The 27,076-nt window shown below is 47.5% G+C and overlaps 1 protein-coding gene across 12 annotated transcripts in view; it reads right to left on the bottom strand.

Annotated features, from left to right (window-relative positions):
- limch1b (LIM and calponin homology domains 1b) overlaps positions 1-27,076 on the bottom strand; it is a 153,131-nt gene that overhangs the window by 47,644 nt on the left and 78,411 nt on the right. For all 12 annotated transcript variants that reach the window (XR_014031338.1, XR_014031339.1, XM_081382436.1 and 9 more), the window contains 2 exons: positions 13,669-13,867; positions 3,923-4,175 (listed from right to left, as the gene is read on the bottom strand). Coding sequence is in view for 10 of the 12 variants with exons in the window: in XM_081382436.1 (XP_081238562.1) it covers positions 3,923-4,175; positions 13,669-13,867 (452 nt within the window). In the remaining 2 variants the exon portion in view is untranslated. The remainder of the gene's footprint in view (positions 1-3,922; positions 4,176-13,668; positions 13,868-27,076) is intronic.

Below are 27,076 nucleotides of genomic sequence, written 5' to 3'. Positions count from 1 at the left end.
GATGGATGGATGGGTGGATGGATGGAGGGATGGGTGGGTGGATGGATGGATGGGTGGGGTGGGTGGATGGATGGATGGATGGGTGGATGGATGGGTGGGGTGGATAGATAGATAGATAGATAGATAGATAGATAGATAGATAGATAGATAGATAGATAGATAGATAGATAGATAGATAGATAGATAGATAGATGTATGCGTGATCATGAGTGTTTGGTGAAGGGTCGCTGGGCACCTGATGTCATTTCCTGCCGTCTGATTAATCGACGCCAACGAGTCGTTCTGAAGGGGATCCGGGGGCTTTGGAGGAGTTTGGCAGAAAGCGTCCCGTCGGTCTCTCTCCTCTGATTGGCTCTGCTCGTGATCGAGAGGGTGTACAGAGGGGTGGAGGGGGGATCTGATCTGAGGGTCACTGAGTTGTGGATTCATGGACACGGGGTCTTTAGAGGAAGAGTCGCTCTGCTGTTCACAGTCACTCTCTGTCTGAGACTCCACACAGTGAACATCACTTCCTGTTACCACACAGGACACTTCTAACCAAAGGGTTTCACTAACACTACATCACACAACAACAGTGACACACCCACAGAAACAACACACATGAGCAGGACAACGGCACACACACACACACACACACACACACCGTCAAACCAGGAACATGCCATGACAGGAGAGGTGGATGGAAGAGGAAAGTGTTATACAACAGAGAGGAGGGACGAAAAGAAGAGAAAAACATTTACATTGTGTGTGTTTTCCACTTCGTGACAATATACAGTGGCAGGGATCTAGTTTGTTTTACTGTATCCTGACAAATATTCTTCTGTGTTCTGTTTATATTTTATAAAACCTTGATTTAGCCTTTAACATATATCAACATATAATTACATAATAACACTGTAGCACAAAAGTTTCATTTTTAATACTGTCCATTTATCGTTTTTTGGGCCATAAAATATTTATCAGCAATATACACCATGAAATCAGAGTCAATAAGCTGTAAATACTGTGCAGTTGATGTTAAACATCACCACACTTTAAATGGAAAGGTAAAACGGGTCATTGAGGAATACAGTACTCGCACATTGTTTGGGTATTTTATGCATGCAGAATATATTCACATGCTGCAGTCAGTATATGAACTGCATACTACAGAAACACGAGCATCTTAGTATGCCATTCCAAACATAAATGGTAAATAAGGACACAGATATAAACCGCACTGAAAACACTCACACATATTACACAGAATACACAATTACAGGAGATTATCATTGATACATTAGCATGATGTTTTTTCAGCTGGTGTGAATAAGCATTTGAGTATATGTTGGAGTGTGTGTGTTGATCCTGTCAGTCTGATGGTTGTTCTGGATCACAGCAGAACAGTCTGAAGCTCTGAGTCAATAAATGCTCACATCTGGATCAAATCAGCCACCCTCTCAAACATCTGCACTGCAAAATCAATGCAAACAAATAAAACAGGAAAAAAAAAACACCTAGGGATGCGCGATATTGTATTTTTGCCGATATCTCATTTTGCCCGATACCGATATATTTTCTCTCCCGTGCAGGGATTCAAAAGAAATATTTTTCATTTCGGCTAGTTTTGAGAAAACTCACTGAGCCATTAGTTTTGAGAACTAAAACATTATTAAAGTTATTTTTATAATGAGAGTACATTTAAAAATTAGAAGCTATAATAATAAAATCAATCACTGCTGATTTGTTTTCAGACAGATGCAGTTGTATACAATTATTTAAAACTATAGCTTCTGATCTTTAAAGGGGGGGTGAAATGCTCATTTTCACTCAATCTCATGTTAATCTTGAGTACCTATAGAGTAGTATTGTATCCTTCATATCTCCAAAAAGTCTTTAGTTTTATTATATTTATAAAAGAAAGATAGGCTGTACCGAGTCTTTCCGGAAAAAAACGAGCGTCTGGAGGCGGGCCGTGTGGGCGGAGCTAAAGCTGTGTAACCGAGCTAACAACACACAGAGACATGTGAAGCAGTTTTACTCACCGCCTGCGACCGCGAACCTTTCTCATTGTGACTGCTCCATCCTTAAGCATTAGACGATCTGCAAATCCGTCGATCTGGGCTTTGTTTATAAAACAATCATCGTCGAAATGCAGGGAACAAACAGTCTTGCACAAAAACAAACAGTCTCTGAAAAAACAAACTCCATCCACTCCCTTAGCACTGGGTTCTGTGGGAATCTGTGCAGGGTTGTCTTGCGCTGGCAACCAAAAACCCACTTCTTTGGTGATATTGACTTCCAAACGCCGAGCAGGGCGCTTTGATGAGGTACTGCTTTCGCTCTCTTCTCTCTCTTGCTCTGGTCTACGAGTGCGCGCGTGCCCGCGATCTTACCGGAGAAGTGTCCTTAGGACCCATATAAGGAAATTCCGCCCCATCTGACGTGACACAGGCCCATACTCGAAAAAAACTTTCCGAAACTTGTGACAAACCGGAAGGACAATTTTTGGCACAGAAATACTCCTTCAAACGTACAATTTAATTTTTGAAACTTTGTCCATGTTTAGCATGGGAATCCAACTCTTTAACAGTGTAAAAAACTCAGTATGCATGAAATAGCATTTCACCCCCCCCTTTAAATCAAATCAGATTCATGATTTTATGACATTAATTGCTGCTTTATTCAGAAACACAAGTATCTTAATGTTTTATGTGTATTTTCCTTTTACTTTTATTAGTATATCAAATATGTCTACAGTGCCCTACAGAAATAAAACTCTTAATCATATCTCTAGCACTCCTTCAGGACATGTGAGTGACTGCAGATGCATAACCAACATTATCGGCAATGCGATGCCGATGTTTACATGTTAGGCCTTTATCAGTCATTCTGATGAAGTATGATAATATCTTGCATCCCTATAGTTCCCCTGTGGTGAAAATCCAGCTTTTAATGTAGTTTATATGTCTATGTGGTGTTTTTAATCTGCTTCAAGACAATCCATGTGTAAATTCAAAGTCGACAGCATTGCTGAGTATTTCCTCCTTAAAACTGCAGTGAACCAAAGACAGTCTCAAACACACGCTTTGAAATCGCTGGTGTTTCTGACGTCACAAACTACCTTGTAACCAATCAGATCAACGTGTGATCGTCAACCAGTGGATCTCTGAGCTGAGTGAGTGAGTGAGTGGAGGCAGGGCTCATTTGCATATTCAGAACCACGCATACTAAATGAGGAAAGGGTGTCGAGTTACATTCAAGCTATAAACAAAGATGAGTTTTAAGGGATTAAATTATTGACTACAGGGGGATTTTAAGTTGTCATGATTTTACCATTGACTTACAAATGAAGTTTTCATTCTGTTTTATGCAAATAGGTGGATTTTAGCTGTTTGTGCAAGCTGTAAAAGGATCTTTGTGGAGTTTGGCAAACAGTGTCTCGAGAGAAGACAGACCATCTCGACACAACATAAATATCTTGGCAGCTGAAAGACGGCAAATGAGGGTTGCTTAATCTATTTATTTGTATGTTTGTTTTATTATCTATAAAGCGCAGAGGATTGGGATTTCAGTGCAGGTACAGAGAGTTTGAACTGAGGCCAAACATGACATCACTCATTTCTATGGTAAGAAAGAATAATGATGTGCTGATTTGTTTCAGAATGATAAAAAGAAGCGAAACCCTGACAAAAGTTGTTCTCAGAACTGGTTTTTGAATCAAACCAAATGCCTGATCTTTGACCGACTGCCACTAAAGTAGTCTCGTCTTGAGCGCAGCAGTTATTCCCCTTTACTCTTTACACATGTCCGCTGGAAGGGTCTCAAAAACTCTTGGAGCCCAAACAGAATATTTATTTCAGGAGCGAGTCATTGTCCAAATGAAAACAACACTCCTACGGGTAAATCAACCACTTTATCAACATCCCAGTCTCAGGCTTACCTGAAAGGCCTCTCTCCTCCGACAGGTGAGGTTGTGTTGCTCCAGCTTTTGCAGCTGTCGTCTCGGTCTGCGCGCGGGCGGCGCATCGGCGCAGGCATGAATGTGGCCTGGTTAGTCTTGTTGGGCAGGTACTGGTTGAAGGGAAGGGCGATCCGCGGCTCGCTGCAGGACGTTCTCCGCACCAGCATGTCGTCCTTGCGCACGTCCGGCATCTTCCTCTGGGGGGTGTCGCTCTCCGAGTCGCTGCCGCGGCCTGCAGCGGGACAATCAGAGCGGAGTAATGAAGAGTCTGGCAGTGTTACAGTCATCCGCTGGTAGAGCTGTGTTAGTGTTAGCTCAGCTCTTACCCCAAATGTTATTGGTCAAAATCTAAGCAAGAAAAACCTCTTCAGATTACTTTACTTTACTAGTGATGCCAACCGAAAACTTTAAAATATTTTCAGTTTTGGCCGAAATGGTTTTGGAGTGCCGAAATTATTGACCGAAAAAGTGACATTTAATTAACTCATTTTGACCATGTCAGTGACTACATTTACATACTCACCCATAATGGGATTATAATGGGATTTTGGCAATATTGCGATTAATCTTTACCTCACGTTAACAGAATACTTCGATCAAACTAATGCGATTAAGCTCATAATCGTAGTAACTATTATAGCATTATTACCGCTCTAACCAAAGTGTGTATGTTCTCGGACGTACACGGATGCAGTGTGTTGTTCACACAACTTTGTGACATTATTCCGAAGTTTTCCCTTCATTCTGAATTGCTGAACTCTGTCAACACAACTCACTGCACAGTCTCTGCTCTGTATCCTCTGTATCTTCACCCAGAGACAGTGCGAACAACGCATCAACAGTGAAAGGGTTAGTTCACCTAAAAATGTAAATTCTGTAAGTAATTACTCACCCTCATGTTGTTCCAACCCCGTAAGACCTTTGTTCATCTTCGGAACACAAATTAAGATATTTTTGATGAAATCTGAGTGCTGGATCACTCCTCCATAGGCTTCTAAGTGATTGAAACTTGCTGGCCCAGAAAAGTTATTAAAGAGATCGTTAATATAGTCCAAGTGAGCACAGTGGCTTAATCTTAAGTTTATCAAGCGGCGAGAATACTTTTTGTGCGCAAAAACAAACAAAAATAACAACTTTATTCCACTATTCATTTCCTTCTCTCTGGGCCTCGTAGTGTTTTTGCGCTGCGCTTCTGTGTTACAGGTCACCACGTAGGCTCACAATTGGCCGAAGCTTGTCGTGTGTGATATGTGGTGACGTGTAACACAGAAGCGCAGCGCAAAAACACTACGAGGCCCAGAGAGAAGAAAATGAATAGTAGAATAAAGTCGTTATTTTTGTTTGTTTTTGCGCACAAAAAGTATTCTCGCCGCTTGATAAACTTAAGATTGAGCCACTGTACTTACTTGGACTATATTAACGATCTCTTTAATAACTTTTCTGGGCCAGCAAGTTTCGGTCACATAGCAGCCTATGGAGGAGTGATCCAGCTCTCAGATTTCATCAAAAATATCTTAATTTGTGTTCCGAAGATGAACGAAAGTCTTACTCGGTTGGAACAACATGAGGGTGAGTAATTACTGACAGAATTTTCATTTTTGGGTGAACTAACCCTTTAAGGCAAAACCAGTTACAGTGGAAACACGTCCATAGAAATGTGTTTTGCATTTGATGTAAATGGGCAGTAATACACCGGGATGTGAGTTCATCATTTGTGCTGTGCATTGGGGTATGTGACGAATGGCCATAAAAATAACCACACTTCTTAGCGAATCATCAAAATAATGAAAATAGCAAGTAAACGGGAGTTGAGTTTTGCTCGTGCTATGTAAACATCTAACCCTAACCCTTCAGACGACACACAGCTCATATCTTTGTCGCTGGAAGTTACTGTAACACAACACATGGTAGACACACGTTTGCAGCGCAGAGCGTGATCCAGTCCGCATCCGTTCACACAGTCCGGGTTTTCTGAGAATACGATTGTGAGTTCTGCAAGTGTACAGGTGTGAGTTCAGGTATAGAATGTGGTTGTCACTCCATTATTATCTGAACTGTGTGTGAACATAACCGTAACCGGACTCAAATACAGGACTGGCTACAGCAATATGTAAAGCATGTTTGCCTGAAATATAGTGAGGCGGCTAATGCTAAAGTACTATAACTGGACTGATTTAGCAATCTCGAACATCCTGAACAGCATAAATAACTCTTACACTTACACTTTAATTTTGTTTTTTGGCTAAATGAAAATTTTCAGCTTTGGTTTTGGTATTTCTTTGGTTTCGGGCATTGAATGCACAGACAAGAAACCCACATTTTTACCAGAAAATGCCAAAGATCTAGTCAGGGATGAACTAAAAACAGCCGGTGAACTGGCATCAGGGTCCCAAGGTTCACTGATGTAAGTGGGGAGCGAAGAACAGAACAGAGACTGTAACTATTACTACTCCATGATAGAAAGATGTCAGAACACACAGTTCATCGCTGTTTTCTGAGAGACCATGATGACCCTCGTCCACCGCCCAAAGCTCCTACAACATGTCCAACTGGAGGAAGCGGCTCTTTCTGCAGGATAATGCTCCTGCCACTCTGAACACAGTGATCAGGAACGGGTGGAGGAACATGATGAAGAGTTCAAGGTGTTGCCCAGATCTGTGGGATGTGCTGGACCAACACCACCTCACAACCTGAAGGTCTTAAAGGATCTGCAGAAACCAGAGGACACGTCCAGAGGTCTTGTAGAGTCCATGCCTAGACGGGTCAGCGCTGTTTTGGCGGCACGAGGGGATCTACCCGATATTAGGCTGGTGGTTTTAATGATTTCAGTGGTTCAATACAAATAGAAAAGTGAACTTACAGTAGAGTCAGCAGCTCTGACAGAGGATCAGAGAACATTCTTTGGTGTTGGTGCCTCTGAGGCTTTCCAACGTCTGCCACTCCAAACATTATGTCAAGCACCCTGGAGTGTGAGCAAACGGCTGTATAAAACCCCTTTAGCCTGTGGCTGCATCTGAGAGGACAGATGCAGAACATTTTGAGGACCTGATGTTTAAGTAGATTACTGTCTCGAAGTCCTTTAGTCTTCATAAAGCTGATTTGCCGGAGTTAAAAGCTGTTTTGAGGAGCACCTGGATCAACATTGACCTTCCACTCCACATTGCCAGGCCAGCTGCTCTGCACATGTCTGTTCGCCAGCTTCTGTGGCTCAGCGTTAAACACACACCAGTCAAGATGATGACTGATGGTGCATGTCACACACACAACTCGTGACACAAGCAGTAAACACATACTGTAGGCATCCTGTAATCTCCGCGGACACATGATGGAACTGCAGGGAAAGGAGACTTTCACAGGCGTAAGGCTTTTCCCAACAATTTTATCGCAGACGCTTCTCCTAAAAGTCTTTAAAAGAAATATAAAATGTAGAGCAGTACAGAGCAGCTATAAAAGCAATGTTGATTGTTTGTTAATATTTGCCTCATGAGACAGCAAAGCAGAGCAAAAGCAGCAGAAGACTTTCAGCAGCAGTCGACACTACTCAGCTAGTCATCTAATCTCTGTGTGGACAGATGCAGTCTGATAGAGGAGCAGGACAGCAGAGGGTCAGGCCGTCCATTCATGCTTTGGGTAAACATTATATTTCAAGTGTCCCTTTATGAAGGCTTCTATTGGACAAAAACTAACTGTTTTTGTATATGCTGTTTTTAAAGGTACACTGTAATTTTCGGCCCTCTAGCGGTTAAAAAAAAACTGCATGCATTTTGTGGAAGAACATTGTATTGGTTGTGCTTCGGCTCTGTGTGGATGGATATGATTATCCTATTGCTCATAAAACATTCACTACTGAAGAGATGTAACCAGTTTAGTTGAAAGGATCTCAAGCTGACTAGCTGAAGACGTTACTGTAGCTTTACCCATTAATAGACACGATACTTCATTGAGAATAAACTACAGCAACCATAATTAACTGATCGGTAATTACAGTGAACTCTGTTAGAGACACATATGACAGTTTATTTGTTCAATAAAACAACATCATCTCTGCGTCACTGTTACATAATTTCAAACCCCTCAGCAAATCTCCTACGATTCTTGTTTTATTACGAGCTCTGTCTCGTTCTCTTTTCTCCATTCATCGAAAATACATTTTGGTCCAAAAATATCAAAAACTACGACTTTATTCAGCATTGTATTCTCTTCCGGATCTGTTGTCAATCCGCGTTCACGACTCCGCAGTGTTATCTGCTGACGTGTTATCTGGTGCGCCGAGCTTTGTTTACAGTCTGAGGGAAACGCACGCTGTATTTAATCTATTCTAGATTGTTTGTATTTTGGTATTACTATATTTTTTTTATATATTTTTAATGTCAGCAGCGTCACTGCGGAGTCGTGAACGCGGATTGACAACAGACCCGGAAGAGAATACAATGCTGAATAAAGTCGTAGTTTTTGATATTTTTGGACCAAAATGTATTTTCGATGCTTCAAAAAGTTCTAACTAACCCACTGATGTCACATGGACTACTCTGATGATGTCTTTATTGCCTTTCTGGACATGGACAGTATACCGTACATACATTTTCAATGGAGGGACAGAAAGCTCTCGGACTAAATCTAAAATATCTTAAACTGTGTTGCGAAGATGAACAGAGGTCTTACGGGCTTGGAACGACATGAGGGAGAGTCATTAATGACATAATTTTCATTTTTGGGTGAACTAACCCTTTAATAATGTACTCTAAAAAAAGGCATAAACTGATCCGAAAAAAAAAAAAAAGTATATATATATATATATAAATAAATAATGTACATATAATTTTTTTTTTTCAGTTTATGCCTTTTTTGACATTTTTAGAGTACATTATTAAAGGTACACTATAAAATCAGTGATAGTAAAGTAACACTGCTGGAGTCTGTGAACTCCAGCACAATCAGTTTCGGGTTCAGGCCTAGTAACTGGACCTAGTGTGAAAACAGCCACACTTTCCACAGCTGACACTTCACACACAATATGACTGAAAAACTGCCCAACAAAAAGAGTATTTTGACCAGAAGGATTTATTCACATGCTATGTGCATTCTGTTAACAAAAGTAGTAAAGTTTTTATAGATGTCTTATTAAAATGTTAGCCACTCTTGGTATATCCTGCAGAAATCAACTTATGAGGAGAGTGACATTATAAAATACCTTTATACGAGCGAGCTATAATTGCATCTCCATGTGTACTTCAAGCCCTCACATAAATATCCCCCAGAGCCATTTATAGATCTGTCACATCTTTGGTAAATACTTAAAAACTCAACATATGCAAAAATGCTCTTCATATGCTTTGAGAGCGCTATAGACTTCACATGAAGAAGAGTTGCAGACGCTCCGTAATGTAACATCTTGTACATTAGTATTACAGCATAAAGCTTTTTTCCTGTATTTAATGTCACGCTAACAAAGAAAACAAGGAACAAATAGCAGCGAATGCATACTTTGAGACTCGTCTAAGCTCCTCCACATGTGTTAGGCCAATTCTGGGATGTTTAAGTACTTTCTCTTATCCCAGTTTAATGTGCAGAGACTATGACTAAGCTCAAACTCACAGCATTGGCCTAACTATTGGCGGCACTATCTGTTTCCCTGCGCTATGGAAGATGAGGGGCATCTGGTGCAGTTTAAAACAGTTGAAACATGACGTGTATCATATCATGTATTATATCACGAGATCGTTGGCGATACTAAGCCCTAAAATCTTTATTTTTGCCAACACAAGAATGACAAGCTCAGTCTTGAAGATATCAAGCAGATATGGTCAGTTCTGGCAGGACTTGTTAGTCGTGTGTGTTGTGTGTTAGTCGTGTGTGTTGTGTGTTAGTCCACTCAGGATTATCAGGAGCTCAGGAGATTATTACCCTCCTCCATCCCCAGCTCCACCTGTCGTCAGTCACCTGTCATTTCTCTTGAATTGTGTAGTTACATTAACAACATTAATGATATCTGTCCTACATGAATGTTTGTTGTGTTCTGTTTACCCTGAGAGGGTTTGTCACTGCTCTTTTCCGTCAGTAACTGTTTGCTAATGGTCAATCATCTTTGACAGTAGTGATCCTGACAGAAGGATTTACTGAACGGACCAGTCCTCTGCTGTCAAACCCATGGTCGCCCCATTACTGAGCACTGCATTCTGGGATACTAGTCTCACTCCCAATGTCTCAGAAAAGTACAATCTAATACTGAATCTTTTCTAGGAGCTCTAGGGACAGAGATGGATTTGTGGGAAAATGTAGATAAAATAAAGGGTTTCGACTGGAGAAATGCGTTTGTGTTTTCCTGTTTATTCTCAGGCTGTTCCAAGTATGACTTAAGTGTTTAAAACTTCCACTTTTACTCAACCCACGGGTGCAGTAGACTCTGATTATATGAGGATGTTTAAAACATTACTGCTCTCTCTGTGTGTGTGTGTGTGTGTGTGTGTGTGTGTGTGTGTGTGTGTGTGTGTGTGTGTGTGTGTGTGTGTGTGTGTGTGTGTGTGTGTGTGTGTGTGTGTGTGTGTGTGTGTGTGTGTGTGTGTGTGTGTGTGTTGATTTGCATGTGTGTTTGCATATGAAGGATAACACTGGGCTGAGCGTCTGTCCTGATATGCAAATAACACAGTGCAGCGAACGAACCTCTTTAGTTGAGCATACAGTAGTTAAGATAGCAGAATAAACAGGCTTTTAAAGCGACTTTTAAAATGGAGGAACACTTTCTATATCTTTTGTTGTTTATGTCAAAGACTGTACATCCAATGAAACTCTACTGTCCTGTATTTTGTCAGCGTGGACAGGCTGTGTGACATCCTCAAAAACCAAGACCAAAATGACATAAAGCCACAGAAACAGGACCCACACTACACTAAACGAGGGTTCATTTGCACAATGGATGAACATGGTTTGAGTCGAATGAGAAAATGAAACTATTGAAATTTATTTTGGGTCTTGAACCTCAATCTCTTTTTCCTTTTATTATCCTGATATATATATATATATATATATATATATATATATATATATATATATATATATATATATATATATATATATATATATATATTAAGTGCAACAATGATATGATGTTCTCCTTCTCTCCAGATTCTCTCTCTCTATTTTATTAGGAAAGGCTCTATTAAGTCTGTAACCATGGTGACGGCACCCTGATCAACAGAAACACTTTCTGCAGAGCCCACTGAAACCACACGGATCAAACCACATGATGTCACACACACACACACACACACACACACACACACACACACACACACACACACACACACACACACACACACACACACACACACACACACACACACACACATCTGTGTGAAGCGCAGTATCAGCCTTGGTCAATCACACATATGAATAAAGCATTACATAGAGTTCACTTTAAAACCAGATTGATCTGTTTTCAAACGTGGCTCCTCCCCTGTGGGCGGAGCACAGCCATAAGCCACGCCCCCACCCTGACATCACATCAGTTGCACACGCAGCTCAACCGACTCACAAAACGGAAGATGAGCGATGAGCTAATTTGCTAATATTTAGTTTCATGCATAAATAGCATTATACACAAAAATGCTATTTATGCATGAAACAAAATATTAGCAAAAAAGCTCATTGAAAGAACAGTTGCGCTAATATTTAGATGGCTAGCTGTAATTTTTGAGAGAGTTTAGCCATCTAGTCTAGCTAGTTAATAATTATCTATTTTCCTAAAAACATTATTATAATGCCTTATAATCTGACTGGAGTTACAGCGTTCAACAAAGGCAATAGCAACATGAGCGGATTGTTTTCGACACCATAGCGGAGCTTGAGAAGCAGACGATGAAGCCTGTGACAGAGACACACCAGCTGACAAACGGCCCGAAACATCCCGAGAACAGAGAGAGAAGAAGAACATGTGGAAATACAGGCACAGGTCTCTGTAGACACAAACACACTTCTAGTGGACCACACGAAGAGATTGAGAGGCATTATTTATCAATTATGTTGTGTCGCTCCAAACCCGTGAGACTTTCGTTCATCTGATATGAAATATGATATATCTAATGAAATCTGAGAGCTTTCTGTCCCTCCATTGACAAGCTACGCAACTACCACTGTCAAGCCCCAGAACGGCAGTAAAGACAACATTACAGTTATCCATGTGACATCAGTGGTTTAACCTATTATTTTGTAATATTTTGTGAATAAACTAGTAAATCATGTAGTTTTTTTTGCACAAATAAAGCCCTGGCATCACTTCACAAAGGTTGAGCTGCGTGTGCAACAGATGTAAAGTGTTAGCAATCATTTTAAATAATAAAAATAAGCCCATCACACCCTCTCTGACATTTTTCATCAGCCATGTAAAAAGTGTATGAAAAGTAGACAAATACTGACTGTTCTAAAATACTCCACATTTCTTGCACATTGTATGGCGTAACAAGGCTGGATCGGGAAGAGTCAAGAAGGGGACAGGGCTCAACATCGGGTCAGCTGATCTTTCTATCGAGCTGAGGATTCGAGGAACAGCTGCTGCTTTCACACAGCCCTGATACTGCAGGACCTTCACTGGTGGACATTTAAACCATAGATTAGCCACTGGCGTGAGGCTTACCATCGCTGCAGCCGGGGGCGAGCAGGCCGTCGGGCGAGGGTGTGTGTGTGTGTGAGCGTGAGGCTTACCATCGCTGCAGCCGGGGGCGAGCAGGCCGTCGGGCGAGGGTGTGTGTGTGTGAGCGTGTGTGTGTGAGTGTGAGGCTTACCATCGCTGCAGCTGGGGGCGAGCAGGCCGTCGGGCGAGGGGGTGTGTGTGTGTGAGCGTGAGGCTTACCATCGCTGCAGCCGGGGGCGAGCAGGCCGTCGGGCGAGGGGGTGTGTGTGTGTGTGTGTGTGAGTGTGTGAGCGTGAGGCTTACCATCGCTGCAGCTGGGGGCGAGCAGGCCGTCGGGCGAGGGTGTGTGTGAGCGTGAGGCTTACCATCGCTGCAGCCGGGGGCGAGCAGGCCGTCGGGCGAGGGGGTGTGTGTGTGTGAGCGTGAGTGTGTGAGCGTGTGTGTGTGTGTGTGTGTGTGTGTGTGAGGCTTACCATCGCTGCAGCCGGGGGCGAGCAGGCCGTCGGGCGAGGGGGTGTGTGTGTGTGTGTGTGAGCGTGAGGCTTACCATCGCTGCAGCCGGGGGCGAGCAGGCCGTCGGGCGAGGGGGTGTGTGTGTGTGAGCGTGTGTGTGTGAGTGTGAGGCTTACCATCGCTGCAGCTGGGGGCGAGCAGGCCGTCGGGCGAGGGGGTGTGTGTGTGTGAGCGTGTGTGAGCGTGAGGCTTACCATCGCTGCAGCCAGGGGCGAGCAGGCCGTCGGGCGAGGGGGTGTGTGTGTGTGTGTGAGCGTGAGGCTTACCATCGCTGCAGCCAGGGGCGAGCAGGCCGTCGGGCGAGGGGGTGTGTGTGAGCGTGTGTGAGTGTGTGTGAGTGTGAGGCTTACCATCGCTGCAGCCGGGGGCGAGCAGGCCGTCGGGCGAGGGGGTGTGTGTGTGTGTGAGTGTGAGGCATACCATCGCTGCAGCTGGGGGCGAGCAGGCCGTCGGGCGAGGGGGTGTGTGTGAGTGTGTGTGTGTGTGTGTGTGAGCGTGAGGCTTACCATCGCTGCAGCCGGGGGCGAGCAGGCCGTCGGGCGAGGGGGTGTGTGTGAGTGTGTGTGTGTGTGAGCGTGAGGCTTACCATCGCTGCAGCCGGGGGCGAGCAGGCCGTCGGGCGAGGGGGTGTGGCGGGAGCGCGAGCCGATGGAGTCCAGGCTGTCGAACGAGTCGTCTCGCGTGTGTCTCGGCGGGGAGAGAGAGTTGCTGCGCTCCGACTCACAGCAGTCGATGTAACCGCTGTCCCTGACGCTGCGCTTCGGGCTGGCCAACTCCTCTGCTTCCTGACACACACACACACACACACACACACAACAACATCACGGGTTTGAAATCTGAGGTCTCTACACGAGGGGTTTTGACTGTGAACAGAAACAAACATGTTTAGTATGAGATTGAGCTTCAGCCAATGAGGGTTGTTCAGTTGAGCTTCTGTTTATATTCGCTGGTCAATGTTTATATGTGAATAAAAGCCTTCAGTCATATAAAGATCGAATCTCTTCAGAAAAGTTGGACTAAACCGCTCAAATCATATGAATTAGTTTTACAATCTCTTTAAGAACTTTTTGAAGACACACAGAGGAAGTTGTATGGACTGTCAATGGAGGGAGACTGTCAATCTCTCAGACTTCATGTAAAGTTTCTTCACGTGTTTTTCGAAGATGAACGAAAGGTACTGATAATAATCAACTTTATTTTCTATAGACCCTTTAAAAGTTACATCTCAAAGCGCTTCACAAAAATAAGGAAAAATGAAAAAGAGAAATACAATACAAAAGAAAAGCATTAATAAACGTGAAGTGCATTCAAATATACAATACAAATATAAAATGTTATTAAAAAAATCCATAAGTAAATGGTAATCAGTAATCAAATAAATCAAATAAAAGCTACCCAAAAAAATACGGGTGTGGAACGGCATGAGGGTATGTATGTATATATATGTGTGTGTGTGTTTGTGTGTGTGTTACTAGATGAAGATGAAGACAGATGAAGGCAGAATCAAAATATAAACGAGATTTAATCCATAAGGCGTAACAGAATACATACACACACACACGAGTATACATGAACATCATCCCACAACTGAAGACTGACCACAGAGAAACTAAAGACACAGGTAACAATGTTATGTGGTTGTAGGAGAGATGAACCCAATCGCAGACGGTATGCAATACACACAGATTTATTAAGACAAAACAGGGAAAACAAAACCCACGATGGGGCAAAACAAGGCTGGTGGGCAAAAACAAAGACAAACTACACTAGACTAAGATTAAACTGATTACTAGACAATAAACTAACAACAGCTACAAGATCAGGACTTTACAAGACAGAGTTCTTTACAGGGTACTCACAGGAAGGTTTACACACACTGAGAATCACATAAAGTATGGCAATGAACCGACACAAGACAGCAAACACAAGGGGATTAAATAGGGAGAAACTAATGAGGGAAACAGGTGACAAGGGTAAAGCAATGATGACTAAACGAGGATAACAAGGGGGCGGGGCAAGAGAACGAGACAACACAAGCACATGGCCCAAACAAAAGGCCATGTGCTTGCACATAAAACATGGGCCTGTCATGATCCTGCCTCAAGACCAGGGAAAAATCAGAGACAAGAAGGCAGAATCATGACAGAACCCCTCCCTTAAGGAGCGGCTTCCAGACGCTCCCCAAGGGAAAACTAAACACGTGACATGACGGACTGAGACATGGACACAAACCAACAAAACATGACAAAAACCAACAACGGCAAACATGAATAAACAATAACAGGGTTGGGGTGAAAAATTAAAAACAATAAACAGGGCAGAGGAGGTGGAGGAAACACAAAGTCCTTGGGGGGCAGTCCAGGGTGAACAGGCGGACTAGGGGTCTTGGGTGGACAGGACGAGGGCTGACGGCGAGGGGTCCGGGCAGACATGGATGGGGACACACGAGGGGATGACTTGGGGGAAACAGTCCGAGGCTGGGAACTCACAGGGGTGCTAGGGAAAACACTAGGCAGTCTGACAGGGGTGGAATCTGACACATGAACAGAAACAGAAGGTGGCAGGACAGGACTCTTGATGGGGGACACAGGAGGCGACACACCAGGAGATAAGACAGGGGATACTGCGGGTGACGATGGAACAGAAACGAAAACAGAGCTCCCCAAAGACGGTTCAGAATTAATGCTCCCCATCACAGAATCGGGGAGATCGTCGTCAGCAGCCAACTGGGGTGCGGCGCTCACGGCTGGGGTGCGGCGCTCACGGCAGCCGGCTGGGGTGCGGCGCTCACGGCAGCCGGCTGGGGTGCGGCGCTCACGGCGGCGCCCCTAGACTCAGGACAAGACATGACGGGGACTTCCAGAATTTGTACCAGACGTTTCAAGTACTCAGACATTGTCTCGGCAGCGACGAGGACAGGCATCTCTTGCGAAGCAGAAACCGACTGTAAGACAGCTTCAGCAGCTGAATCAGCCGCTGCTCTCTCTGCAGCGCTTACGACTGCAGACTCGGGAACAGCGCTTGCAGGAGCGGGCTCTGGAACAGCGCTTGCAGGAGCGGGCTCTGGAACAGCGCTTGCAGGAGCGGGCTCTGGAACAGCGCTTGCAGGAGCGGGCTCTGGAACAGCGCTTGCAGGAGCGGGCTCTGGAACAGCGCTTGCAGGAGCGGGCTCTGGAACAGCGCTTGCAGGAGCGGGCTCTGGAACAGCGCTTGCAGGAGCGGGCTCTGGAACAGCGCTTGCAGGAGCGGGCTCTGGAACAGCGCTTGCAGGAGCGGGCTCTGGAACAGCGCTTGCAGGAGCGGGCTCTGGAACAGCGCTTGCAGGAGCGGGCTCTGGAACAGCGCTTGCAGGAGCGGGCTCTGGAACAGCGCTTGCAGGAGCGGGCTCTGGAACAGCGCTTGCAGGAGCGGGCTCTGGAACAGCGCTTGCAGGAGCGGGCTCTGGAACAGCGCTTGCAGGAGCGGGCTCTGGAACAGCGCTTGCAGGAGCGGGCTCTGGAACAGCGCTTGCAGGAGCGGGCTCTGGAACAGCGCTTGCAGGAGCGGGCTCTGGAACAGCGCTTGCGACAGCTAGAGATGAAGAGCGAGAGGCTCCCTTTCTCCTCTTCTTTCTCCTTGAACGCGAAGCCGAATCTGTAACTGGACTAGCGACCAGTTGGAGATGTTCAGCTGGAACCGTAACAGGAGCAGGGATGGCGTTCTCGGGCAGCGCTGACTCGGTCGAGGAAGACTCAGACGGGGAATCCCAGGAAACTCGTCTCCCTCGTTTACCATGGAGAACAATGGGAGCAGAAGGGGCCTCAGGAGAAGTGGAACCAGCCTTATCACCATGGGCAACAACGGCCAGGACGCGACCCTCTGGGATCACAGGTAGCGAAGCGGAAGAAGACCTTGTAGAACCCTCTCGATCACCTCCTCTACTGCGGCCTCCACGGATCCCGCGAAACACGACCAACCGGGTCCCTTCAAAAGATTGTCGCTTGGCAGGAAAGGACATACTGTCTGCTGGGTTCAGTATTGGTCGGTTCATTCTGTTATGTGGTTATTGGAGAGATGAACCCAATCGCAGACGGTATGCAATACACACAGATTTATTAAGACAAAACAGGGAAAACAAAACCCACGATGGGGCAAAACAAGGCTGGTGGGCAAAAACAAAGACAAACTACACTAGACTAAGATTAAACTGATTACTAGACAATAAACTAACAACAGCTACAAGATCAGGACTTTACAAGACAGAGTTCTTTACAGGGTACTCACAGGAAGGTTTACACACACTGAGAATCACATAAAGTATGGCAATGAACCGACACAAGACAGCAAACACAAGGGGATTAAATAGGGAGAAACTAATGAGGGAAACAGGTGACAAGGGTAAAGCAATGATGACTAAACGAGGATAACAAGGGGGCGGGGCAAGAGAACGAGACAACACAAGCACATGGCCCAAACAAAAGGCCATGTGCTTGCACATAAAACATGGGCCTGTCATGATCCTGCCTCAAGACCAAGGAAAATCAGACAGGAAGGCAGAATCATGACAAACAAACTAAATGAACTAAACAAACTGAATGATGTGCAGCTGCAGTGGATGAATAATGACCATAGCAACAGATTAGTGACCATAGCAACAGTCGAGTGACCATAGCAACAGTCGAGTGACCATAGCAACAGATGAGTGACCATAGCAACAGAAAAGTGACCATAGCAACAGATGAGTGACCATAGCAACAGAAAAGTGACCATAGCAACAGACGAGTGACCATAGCAACAGAAAACTGACCATAGCAACAGACGAGTGACCATAGCAACAGATGAGTGGCGGGAAACACAGACAAAGAAACGTGATTGATGAAAACAAACTGAAAGTCTGTGAAAGTGAAACCAAAGATGAACGAGTCCAGATAAAAGTGACTATATATACAGTATGTGTTTAATTGTTTAGTAATGAAGAGCAAATCGACTAGTTTCTGTTATGAATGGCTCCTTTGAATGTATTTTTTCCTAAAAGACATTCAGTGTTTTTGAATGAATCTGCCGAGTGAATGATTCAGTGACTCATAATAGACACAAAGATAAAAGATTCCAGTCACTTGATGAATCAAATCCCACTATAAGGCTGTGTCCGACATCACACACTTCCCTACTATACAGCAGACGGAAAACAGTGTGTCTGAATTCACAGTACTATATTATAATACAGGCGAGCACTGTACTATCCCATGAGGCCACGGGAGAGGCTTGACCAATGACAGTGAGACACCATAACTGACGCTGGTCACATGACGCATGGTGAATGTAGGACGTCTGGATAGGCCAAATCACGAACAAATTGAAGACCGGAAGTACGTCTTTTAGTAGGGATACGGCTCTTCCGGTTAGCTCTTTACAATGGCGGAGTCGATAGATACCGCTGGACCAAATCTCTCCGCAACCTGCCTGAAGTCACATATGACGATGTGGTTCGGATGGTAAATGAAAACTCTCAAGTGGGAAAGCGTGAAAGCTGAGGTATGGCTGTCTACGTCCTGACGCAGAGCAACCCGGTGCACTACAGCAACAGCGGCGGGCCGTTCGCCAGTTAGGTAAACGTTTCTATGGTAACAGCGAGTTGGACCAATCAGCAGACGTTGCTGCTACGCTTAGGATTGTGGGTAGTGTAGTTTTTTTTTTCATAAGATTGCACATAAAACATGTTTTTCTTAAAACAAGGTTGATTTCATACGAACTTATAGCTTCTACAGGAGCAAAAACCTTCGTTTCACAACCTCATAGCTCCTGGTCAGTCTACCTCGGATGCTTTAGACATTATGGCTGATAATCTAAATCCTTATGGAGAAATACTGTTGACCGGAAGTTCTGAATCCCTACTTCGCGTTCCGGAAGCAGGAAGTGTGACATAGGCCTATTACATTCATAAAACACACACTCATACTATACAGAATGCAGTTTAGCAGTGGTGAGTTAATCACGTGTTGAATAAGAGAGAGAGAGAGAGAGAGAGAGCGCGAGACCGTTCCTCCTGGATGGGTTATATAACGGTTGAGCCGTGAGGGACAGGCGCTGGTTCTCTGAGGAACAGATCGAGTCAGCTGTGCTGTGTCATCCTGACTGAACCCAGATCAGTGTGTGTGTGACCAGATGGATCGAGTCAGCTGTGCTGTGTCACCCAAACACAGAGTCCTGACTGAACCCAGATCAGTGTGTGTGTGACCAGATGGAGAAACACTCTCATGCGAAGGACACAACACATGCTGGAGTAACACTTGTCAGTGCGGTGACATCATGGGCTGTGGCGCGCGCTGCTGTTCGGATCAGTGTGATAACGTCTCTGTCCGACACAACTCTAGAAGAACAAAAGCCTCTAGACAAGAGCGAGCTTCATCTCAAGGTCCATTTCAGGTATTTTATTTTATTTTATGATTGTCTACTGCCCAGAACAGCAGACTGTGATCTGTCCCGCTGACGTGTGTGTGTGTGAGATCACTGTGTTCCCTGGAGATCTGCAGAAGAGTCCAGTGGTCTGCAGAAACACCCTCTTCCAGTGATGACCTCAGGAGTGATGGACAGAGGTGGAGTGTGTTTCTCACGAACTCAGAGTCAGGCCACATCAGGCTTGCTCTATACACACATGCTCAAAGCCCCGCTGAAGTGCTGTGGAGCGCGCAGACGTAATCTCCACTGAGACAGGAAGCGGAGGCGGGGCAAACTGAACGGCTCCTCCCCCTTTTCAAACAGCCAATAGCGTCTAGTTTACCTCACGCACTGCGAGGTGTGAATACACTCAAGCCATTTCATTCCTAACCAGCGTACAGTTGGAAAACAGAATAAACCTCGAGTGTGTGTGTGGGGGACAGGTGTGTGTGGGACAGGTGTGTGTGTGTGTGGGACAGGTGTGTGTGGTTTGTGTGGACAGGTGTGTGGTGTGTGGGACAGGTGTGTGTGTGTGTGGGACAGGTGTGTGGGACAGGTGTGTGTGGTGTGTGGGACAGGTGTGTGTGGTGTGTGTGAGACAGGTGTGTGTGGGACAGGTGTGTGGGACAGGTGTGTGTGTGTGTGGGACAGGTGTGTGTGTGTGGGGGACAGGTGTGTGTGTGTGTGTGGGAAAGGTGTGTGGTGTGTGGGACAGGTGTGTGTGGTGTGTGTGGGACAGGTGTGTGTGTGTGTGTGTGTGTGTGTGTGTGTGTGTGTGTGTGTGTGTGGGACAGGTGTGTGTGGTGTGTGTAGGACAGGTATGTGTGGTGTGTGGGACAGGTGTGTGTGGTGTGTGTGGAACTGGTGTGTGTGGGATAGCTGTGTGTGGGACAGGTGTGTGGTGTGTGTGGGACAGGTGTGTGGTGTGTGGGACAGGTGTGTGTGGGACAGGTGTGTGTGTGTGGGACAGGTGTGTGTGTGGGGGGGGACAGGTGTGTGTGTGTGTGGGACAGGTGTGTGGTGTGTGGGACAGGTGTGTGTGGGACAGGTGTGTGTGTGTGTGGGACAGGTGTGTGTGGTGTGTGTGGAACAGGTGTGTGTGGAACTGGTGTGTGTGGGACAGCTGTGTGGTGTGTGTGGGACAGGTGTGTGTGGAACTGGTGTGTGTGGGACAGCTGTGTGTGGGACAGGTGTGTGGTGTGTGTGGGACAGGTGTGTGGTGTGTGGGACAGGTGTGTGGTGTGTGTGGGACAGCTGTGTGGTGTGTGTGGGACAGGTGTGTGGTGTGTGTGGGACAAGTGTGTGTGGTGTGTGTGGGACAGGTGTGTGTGGGACAGGTGTGTGTGGGACAGCTGTATGTGGGACAGGTGTGTGTGGGACAGGTGTGTGTGTGTGAGGGACAGGTGTGTGGTGTGTGGGACAGGTGTGTGGTGTGTGGGACAGGTGTGTGGTGTGTGGTGTGTGGGACAGGTGTGTGGTGTGTGGGACAGGTGTGTGGTGTGAGGGACAGGTGTATGGTGTGTGGGACAGGTGTGTGGTGTGTGTGGGACAGGTGTGTGGTGTGAGGGACAGGTGTGTGGTGTGAGGGACAGGTGTGTGGTGTGTGTGGGACAGGTGTGTGTGGGACAGGTGTGTGTGTGTGTGAGGGACAGGTGTGTGGTGTGTGGGACAGGTGTGTGGTGTGTGGGACAGGTGTGTGGTGTGTGGGACAGGTGTGTGGTGTGAGGGACAGGTGTGTGGTGTGTGGGACAGGTGTGTGTGGTGTGTGTGGGACAGGTGTGTGTGTGACAGCTGTGTGTGGGACAGGTGTGTGTGGTGTGGGACAGGTGTGTGTGGTGTGTGTGGAACTGGTGTGTGTGGGACAGGTGTGTGTGTGTGTGGGACAGGTGTGTGGTGTGTGGGACAGCTGTATGTGGGACAGGTGTGTGTGGTGTGTGGGACAGGTGTGTGGTGTGTGGGACAGGTGTGTGGTGTGTGGGACAGGTGTGTGGTGTGTGGGACAGGTGTGTGTGGGACAGGTGTGTGGTGTGTGGGACAGGTGTGTGGTGTGAGGGACAGGTGTGTGGTGTGAGGGACAGGTGTGTGGTGTGAGGGACAGGTGTGCGGTGTGAGGGACAGGTGTGCGGTGTGAGGGACAGGTGTGCGGTGTGTGTGGGACAGGTGTGTGGTGTGTGTGGGACAGGTGTGTGTGGTGTGTGGGACAGGTGTGCGGTGTGAGGGACAGGTGTGCGGTGTGTGTGGGACAGGTGTGTGGTGTGTGTGGGACAGGTGTGTGTGGTGTGTGGGACAGGTGTGTGGTGTGTGGGACAGGTGTGTGGTGTGTGGGACAGGTGTGTGGTGTGTGGGACAGGTGTGTGGTGTGTGGGACAGGTGTGTGGTGTGAGGGACAGGTGTGCGGTGTGAGGGACAGGTGTGCGGTGTGAGGGACAGGTGTGCGGTGTGTGTGGGACAGGTGTGTGGTGTGTGTGGGACAGGTGTGTGTGGTGTGTGGGACAGGTGTGCGGTGTGAGGGACAGGTGTGCGGTGTGTGTGGGACAGGTGTGTGGTGTGTGTGGGACAGGTGTGTGTGGTGTGTGGGACAGGTGTGTGGTGTGTGGGACAGGTGTGTGGTGTGTGGGACAGGTGTGTGGTGTGTGGGACAGGTGTGTGGTGTGTGGGACAGGTGTGTGGTGTGAGGGACAGGTGTGCGGTGTGTGGGACAGGTGTGCGGTGTGTGTGGGACAGGTGTGTGGTGTGTGTGGGACAGGTGTGTGTGGTGTGTGGGACAGGTGTGCGGTGTGAGGGACAGGTGTGCGGTGTGTGTGGGACAGGTGTGTGGTGTGTGTAGGGCAGGTGTGTGTGGTGTGTGGGACAGGTGTGTGGTGTGTGGGACAGGTGTGTGGTGTGTGGGACAGGTGTGTGGTGTGTGGGACAGGTGTGTGGTGTGAGGGACAGGTGTGTGGTGTGTGTGGGACAGGTGTGTGGTGTGTGTGGGACAGGTGTGTGGTGTGAGGGACAGGTGTGTGGTGTGAGGGACAGGTGTGTGGTGTGTGTGGGACAGGTGTGTGGTGTGTGTGGGACAGGTGTGTGGTGTGAGGGACAGGTGTGTGGTGTGTGTGGGACAGGTGTGTGGTGTGTGTGGGACAGGTGTGTGTGGTGTGAGGGACAGGTGTGTGGTGTGTGGGACAGGTGTGTGGTGTGAGGGACAGGTGTGTGGTGTGAGGGACAGGTGTGTGGTGTGTGGGACAGGTGTGTGTGGTGTGTGTGGAACTGGTGTGTGTGGGACAGCTGTGTGTGGGACAGGTGTGTGTGGTGTGGGACAGGTGTGTGTGGTGTGTGTGGAACTGGTGTGTGTGGGACAGGTGTGTGTGGTGTGGGACAGGTGTGTGTGGTGTGTGTGGGACAGGTGTGTGTGGGACAGGTGTGTGTGGTGTGGGACAGGTGTGTGTGGTGTGTGTGGAACTGGTGTGTGTGGGACAGGTGTGTGTGGTGTGGGACAGGTGTGTGTGGTGTGTGTGGAACTGGTGTGTGTGGGACAGGTGTGTGTGTGGGACAGGTGTGTGTGGTGTGTGTGGGACAGGTGTGTGTGTGGGACAGGTGTGTGTGGGACAGGTGTGTGTGGTGTGTGTGGAACTGGTGTGTGTGGGACAGGTGTGTGGGACAGGTGTGTGTGGGACAGCTGTGTGTGGTGTGTGGGACAGGTGTGTGTGGAACTGGTGTGTGTGGGACAGGTGTGTGTGTGGGACAGGTGTGTGTGGGACAGCTGTGTGTGGTGTGTGGGACAGCTGTGTGTGGTGTGTGGGACAGGTGTGTGTGGAACTGGTGTGTGTGGGACAGGTGTGTGTGTGGGACAGGTGTGTGTGGGACAGCTGTGTGTGGTGTGTGGGACAGCTGTGTGTGGTGTGTGGGACAGGTGTGTGTGGAACTGGTGTGTGTGGGACAGCTGTGTGTGGTGTGTGTATATTGTTAGTTTGTTAGTACGTGAATAAAGACCTTCATGGTCAGTGGCAGATCTCTTGATGAGCGTGTCAGAGGTTCTGGGTTCTAATCCGCACTCGTATAGTTTGTTTTTTACTAATCGAATCTGAATATGTTCTTCAGTGGTTGTGTATCAGGCAGGGACTCGTTCTTCAGTGGTTGTGTATCAGGCAGGGACTCGTTCTTCAGTGGTTGTGTATCAGGCAGGGACTCGTTCTTCAGTGGTTGTGTATCAGGCAGGGACTCGTTCATCAGTGGTTGTGTATCAGGCAGGGACTCGTTCATCAGTGGTTGTGTATCAGGCAGGGACTCGTTCTTCAGTGGTTGTGTATCAGGCAGGGACTCGTTCATCAGTGGTTGTGTATCAGGCAGGGACTCGTTCATCAGTGGTTGTGTATCAGGCAGGGACTCGTTCATCAGCGGTTGTGTATCAGGCAGGGACTCGTTCATCAGCGGTTGTGTATCAGGCAGGGACTCGTTCATCAGTGGTTGTGTATCAGGCAGGGACTCGTTCATCAGTGGTTGTGTTTCAGGCAGGGACTCGTTCTTCAGCGGTTGTGTTTCAGGCAGGGACTCGTTCATCAGTGGTTGTGTATCAGGCAGGGACTCGTTCTTCAGTGGTTGTGTATCAGGCAGGGACTCGTTCATCAGTGGTTGTGTATCAGGCAGGGACTCGTTCATCAGTGGTTGTGTATCAGGCAGGGACTCGTTCTTCAGTGGTTGTGTATCAGGCAGGGACTCGTTCATCAGTGGTTGTGTATCAGGCAGGGACTCGTTCATCAGTGGTTGTGTATCAGGCAGGGACTCGTTCATCAGCGGTTGTGTATCAGGCAGGGACTCGTTCATCAGTGGTTGTGTTTCAGGCAGGGACTCGTTCATCAGTGGTTGTGTTTCAGGCAGGGACTCGTTCTTCAGTGGTTGTGTTTCAGGCAGGGACTCGTTCATCAGTGGTTGTGTATCAGGCAGGGACTCGTTCTTCAGTGGTTGTGTATCAGGCAGGGACTCGTTCATCAGCGGTTGTGTATCAGGCAGGGACTCGTTCTTCAGTGGTTGTGTATCAGGCAGGGACTCGTTCTTCAGCGGTTGTGTATCAGGCAGGGACTCGTTCTTCAGTGGTTGTGTATCAGGCAGGGACTCGTTCTTCAGTGGTTGTGTATCAGGCAGGGACTCGTTCTTCAGTGGTTGTGTATCAGGCAGGGACTCGTTCATCAGTGGTTGTGTATCAGGCAGGGACTCGTTCATCAGTGGTTGTGTATCAGGCAGGGACTCGTTCATCAGTGGTTGTGTATCAGGCAGGGACTCGTTCTTCAGTGGTTGTGTATCAGGCAGGGACTCGTTCTTCAGTGGTTGTGTATCAGGCAGGGACTCGTTCATCAGTGGTTGTGTATCAGGCAGGGACTCGTTCTTCAGCGGTTGTGTATCAGGCAGGGACTCGTTCATCAGTGGTTGTGTATCAGGCAGGGACTCGTTCTTCAGTGGTTGTGTATCAGGCAGGGACTCGTTCATCAGTGGTTGTGTATCAGGCAGGGACTCGTTCTTCAGTGGTTGTGTATCAGGCAGGGACTCGTTCATCAGTGGTTGTGTATCAGGCAGGGACTCGTTCTTCAGCGGTTGTGTATCAGGCAGGGACTCGTTCTTCAGTGGTTGTGTATCAGGCAGGGACTCGTTCTTCAGTGGTTGTGTATCAGGCAGGGACTCGTTCATCAGTGGTTGTGTATCAGGCAGGGACTCGTTCTTCAGTGGTTGTGTTTCAGGCAGGGACTCGTTCTTCAGTGGTTGTGTATTAGGCAGGGACTCGTTCTTCAGCGGTTGTGTATCAGGCAGGGACTCGTTCATCAGTGGTTGTGTATCAGGCAGGGACTTGTTCTTCAGCGGTTGTGTATCAGGCAGGGACTCGTTCTTCAGCGGTTGTGTATCAGGCAGGGACTCGTTCATCAGCGGTTGTGTATCAGGCAGGGACTCGTTCATCAGCGGTTGTGTATCAGGCAGGGACTCGTTCTTCAGTGGTTGTGTATCAGGCAGGGACTCGTTCTTCAGCGGTTGTGTTTCAGGCAGGGACTCATTCATCAGGGGTTGTGTATCAGGCAGGGACTCGTTCTTCAGCGGTTGTGTATCAGGCAGGGACTCGTTCATCAGTGGTTGTGTATCAGGCAGGGACTCGTTCTTCAGTGGTTGTGTTTCAGGCAGGGACTCGTTCTTCAGCGGTTGTGTATCAGGCAGGGACTCGTTCATCAGTGGTTGTGTATCAGGCAGGGACTCGTTCTTCAGTGGTTGTGTATCAGGCAGGGACTCGTTCTTCAGTTGTTGTGTATCAGGCAGGGACTCGTTCTTCAGTGGTTGTGTATCAGGCAGGGACTCGTTCTTCAGTGGTTGTGTATCAGGCAGGGACTCGTTCATCAGTGGTTGTGTATCAGGCAGGGACTCGTTCATCAGTGGTTGTGTTTCAGGCAGGGACTCGTTCTTCAGTGGTTGTGTATCAGGCAGGGACTCGTTCTTCAGCGGTTGTGTTTCAGGCAGGGACTCGTTCATCAGCGGTTGTGTATCAGGCAGGGACTCGTTCATCAGTGGTTGTGTATCAGGCAGGGACTCGTTCATCAGCGGTTGTGTATCAGGCAGGGACTCGTTCATCAGCGGTTGTGTATCAGGCAGGGACTCGTTCATCAGTGGTTGTGTATCAGGCAGGGACTCGTTCATCAGCGGTTGTGTATCAGGCAGGGACTCGTTCATCAGTGGTTGTGTATCAGGCAGGGACTCGTTCATCAGCGGTTGTGTATCAGGCAGGGACTCGTTCATCAGTGGTTGTGTTTCAGGCAGGGACTCGTTCTTCAGTGGTTGTGTATCAGGCAGGGACTCGTTCTTCAGCGGTTGTGTTTCAGGCAGGGACTCGTTCATCAGTGGTTGTGTATCAGGCAGGGACTCGTTCTTCAGTGGTTGTGTATCAGGCAGGGACTCGTTCATCAGTGGTTGTGTATCAGGCAGGGACTCGTTCATCAGTGGTTGTGTATCAGGCAGGGACTCGTTCTTCAGCGGTTGTGTATCAGGCAGGGACTCGTTCTTCAGTGGTTGTGTATCAGGAAGGGACTCGTTCTTCAGTGGTTGTGTATCAGGCAGGGACTCGTTCTTCAGTGGTTGTGTATCAGGCAGGGACTCGTTCATCAGCGGTTGTGTATCAGGCAGGGACTCGTTCATCAGTGGTTGTGTATCAGGCAGGGACTCGTTCTTCAGCGGTTGTGTATCAGGCAGGGACTCGTTCATCAGTGGTTGTGTATCAGGCAGGGACTCGTTCATCAGCGGTTGTGTATCAGGCAGGGACTCGTTCATCAGTGGTTGTGTATCAGGAAGGGACTCGTTCTTCAGTGGTTGTGTATCAGGCAGGGACTCGTTCTTCAGTGGTTGTGTATCAGGCAGGGACTCGTTCATCAGCGGTTGTGTATCAGGCAGGGACTCGTTCATCAGCGGTTGTGTATCAGGCAGGGACTCGTTCATCAGTGGTTGTGTATCAGGCAGGGACTCGTTCTTCAGCGGTTGTGTATCAGGCAGGGACTCGTTCTTCAGTGGTTGTGTATCAGGAAGGGACTCGTTCTTCAGTGGTTGTGTATTAGGCAGGGACTCGTTCTTCA

This window comes from Scardinius erythrophthalmus (genome assembly GCF_964197995.2).
Source record: "Scardinius erythrophthalmus genome assembly, chromosome: 13".
NCBI lineage: Eukaryota > Metazoa > Chordata > Actinopteri > Cypriniformes > Leuciscidae > Scardinius > Scardinius erythrophthalmus.
The sequence above is the reverse complement of the archived record's forward strand: the minus strand, read 5'-3'. Positions and strand labels throughout refer to the sequence as shown.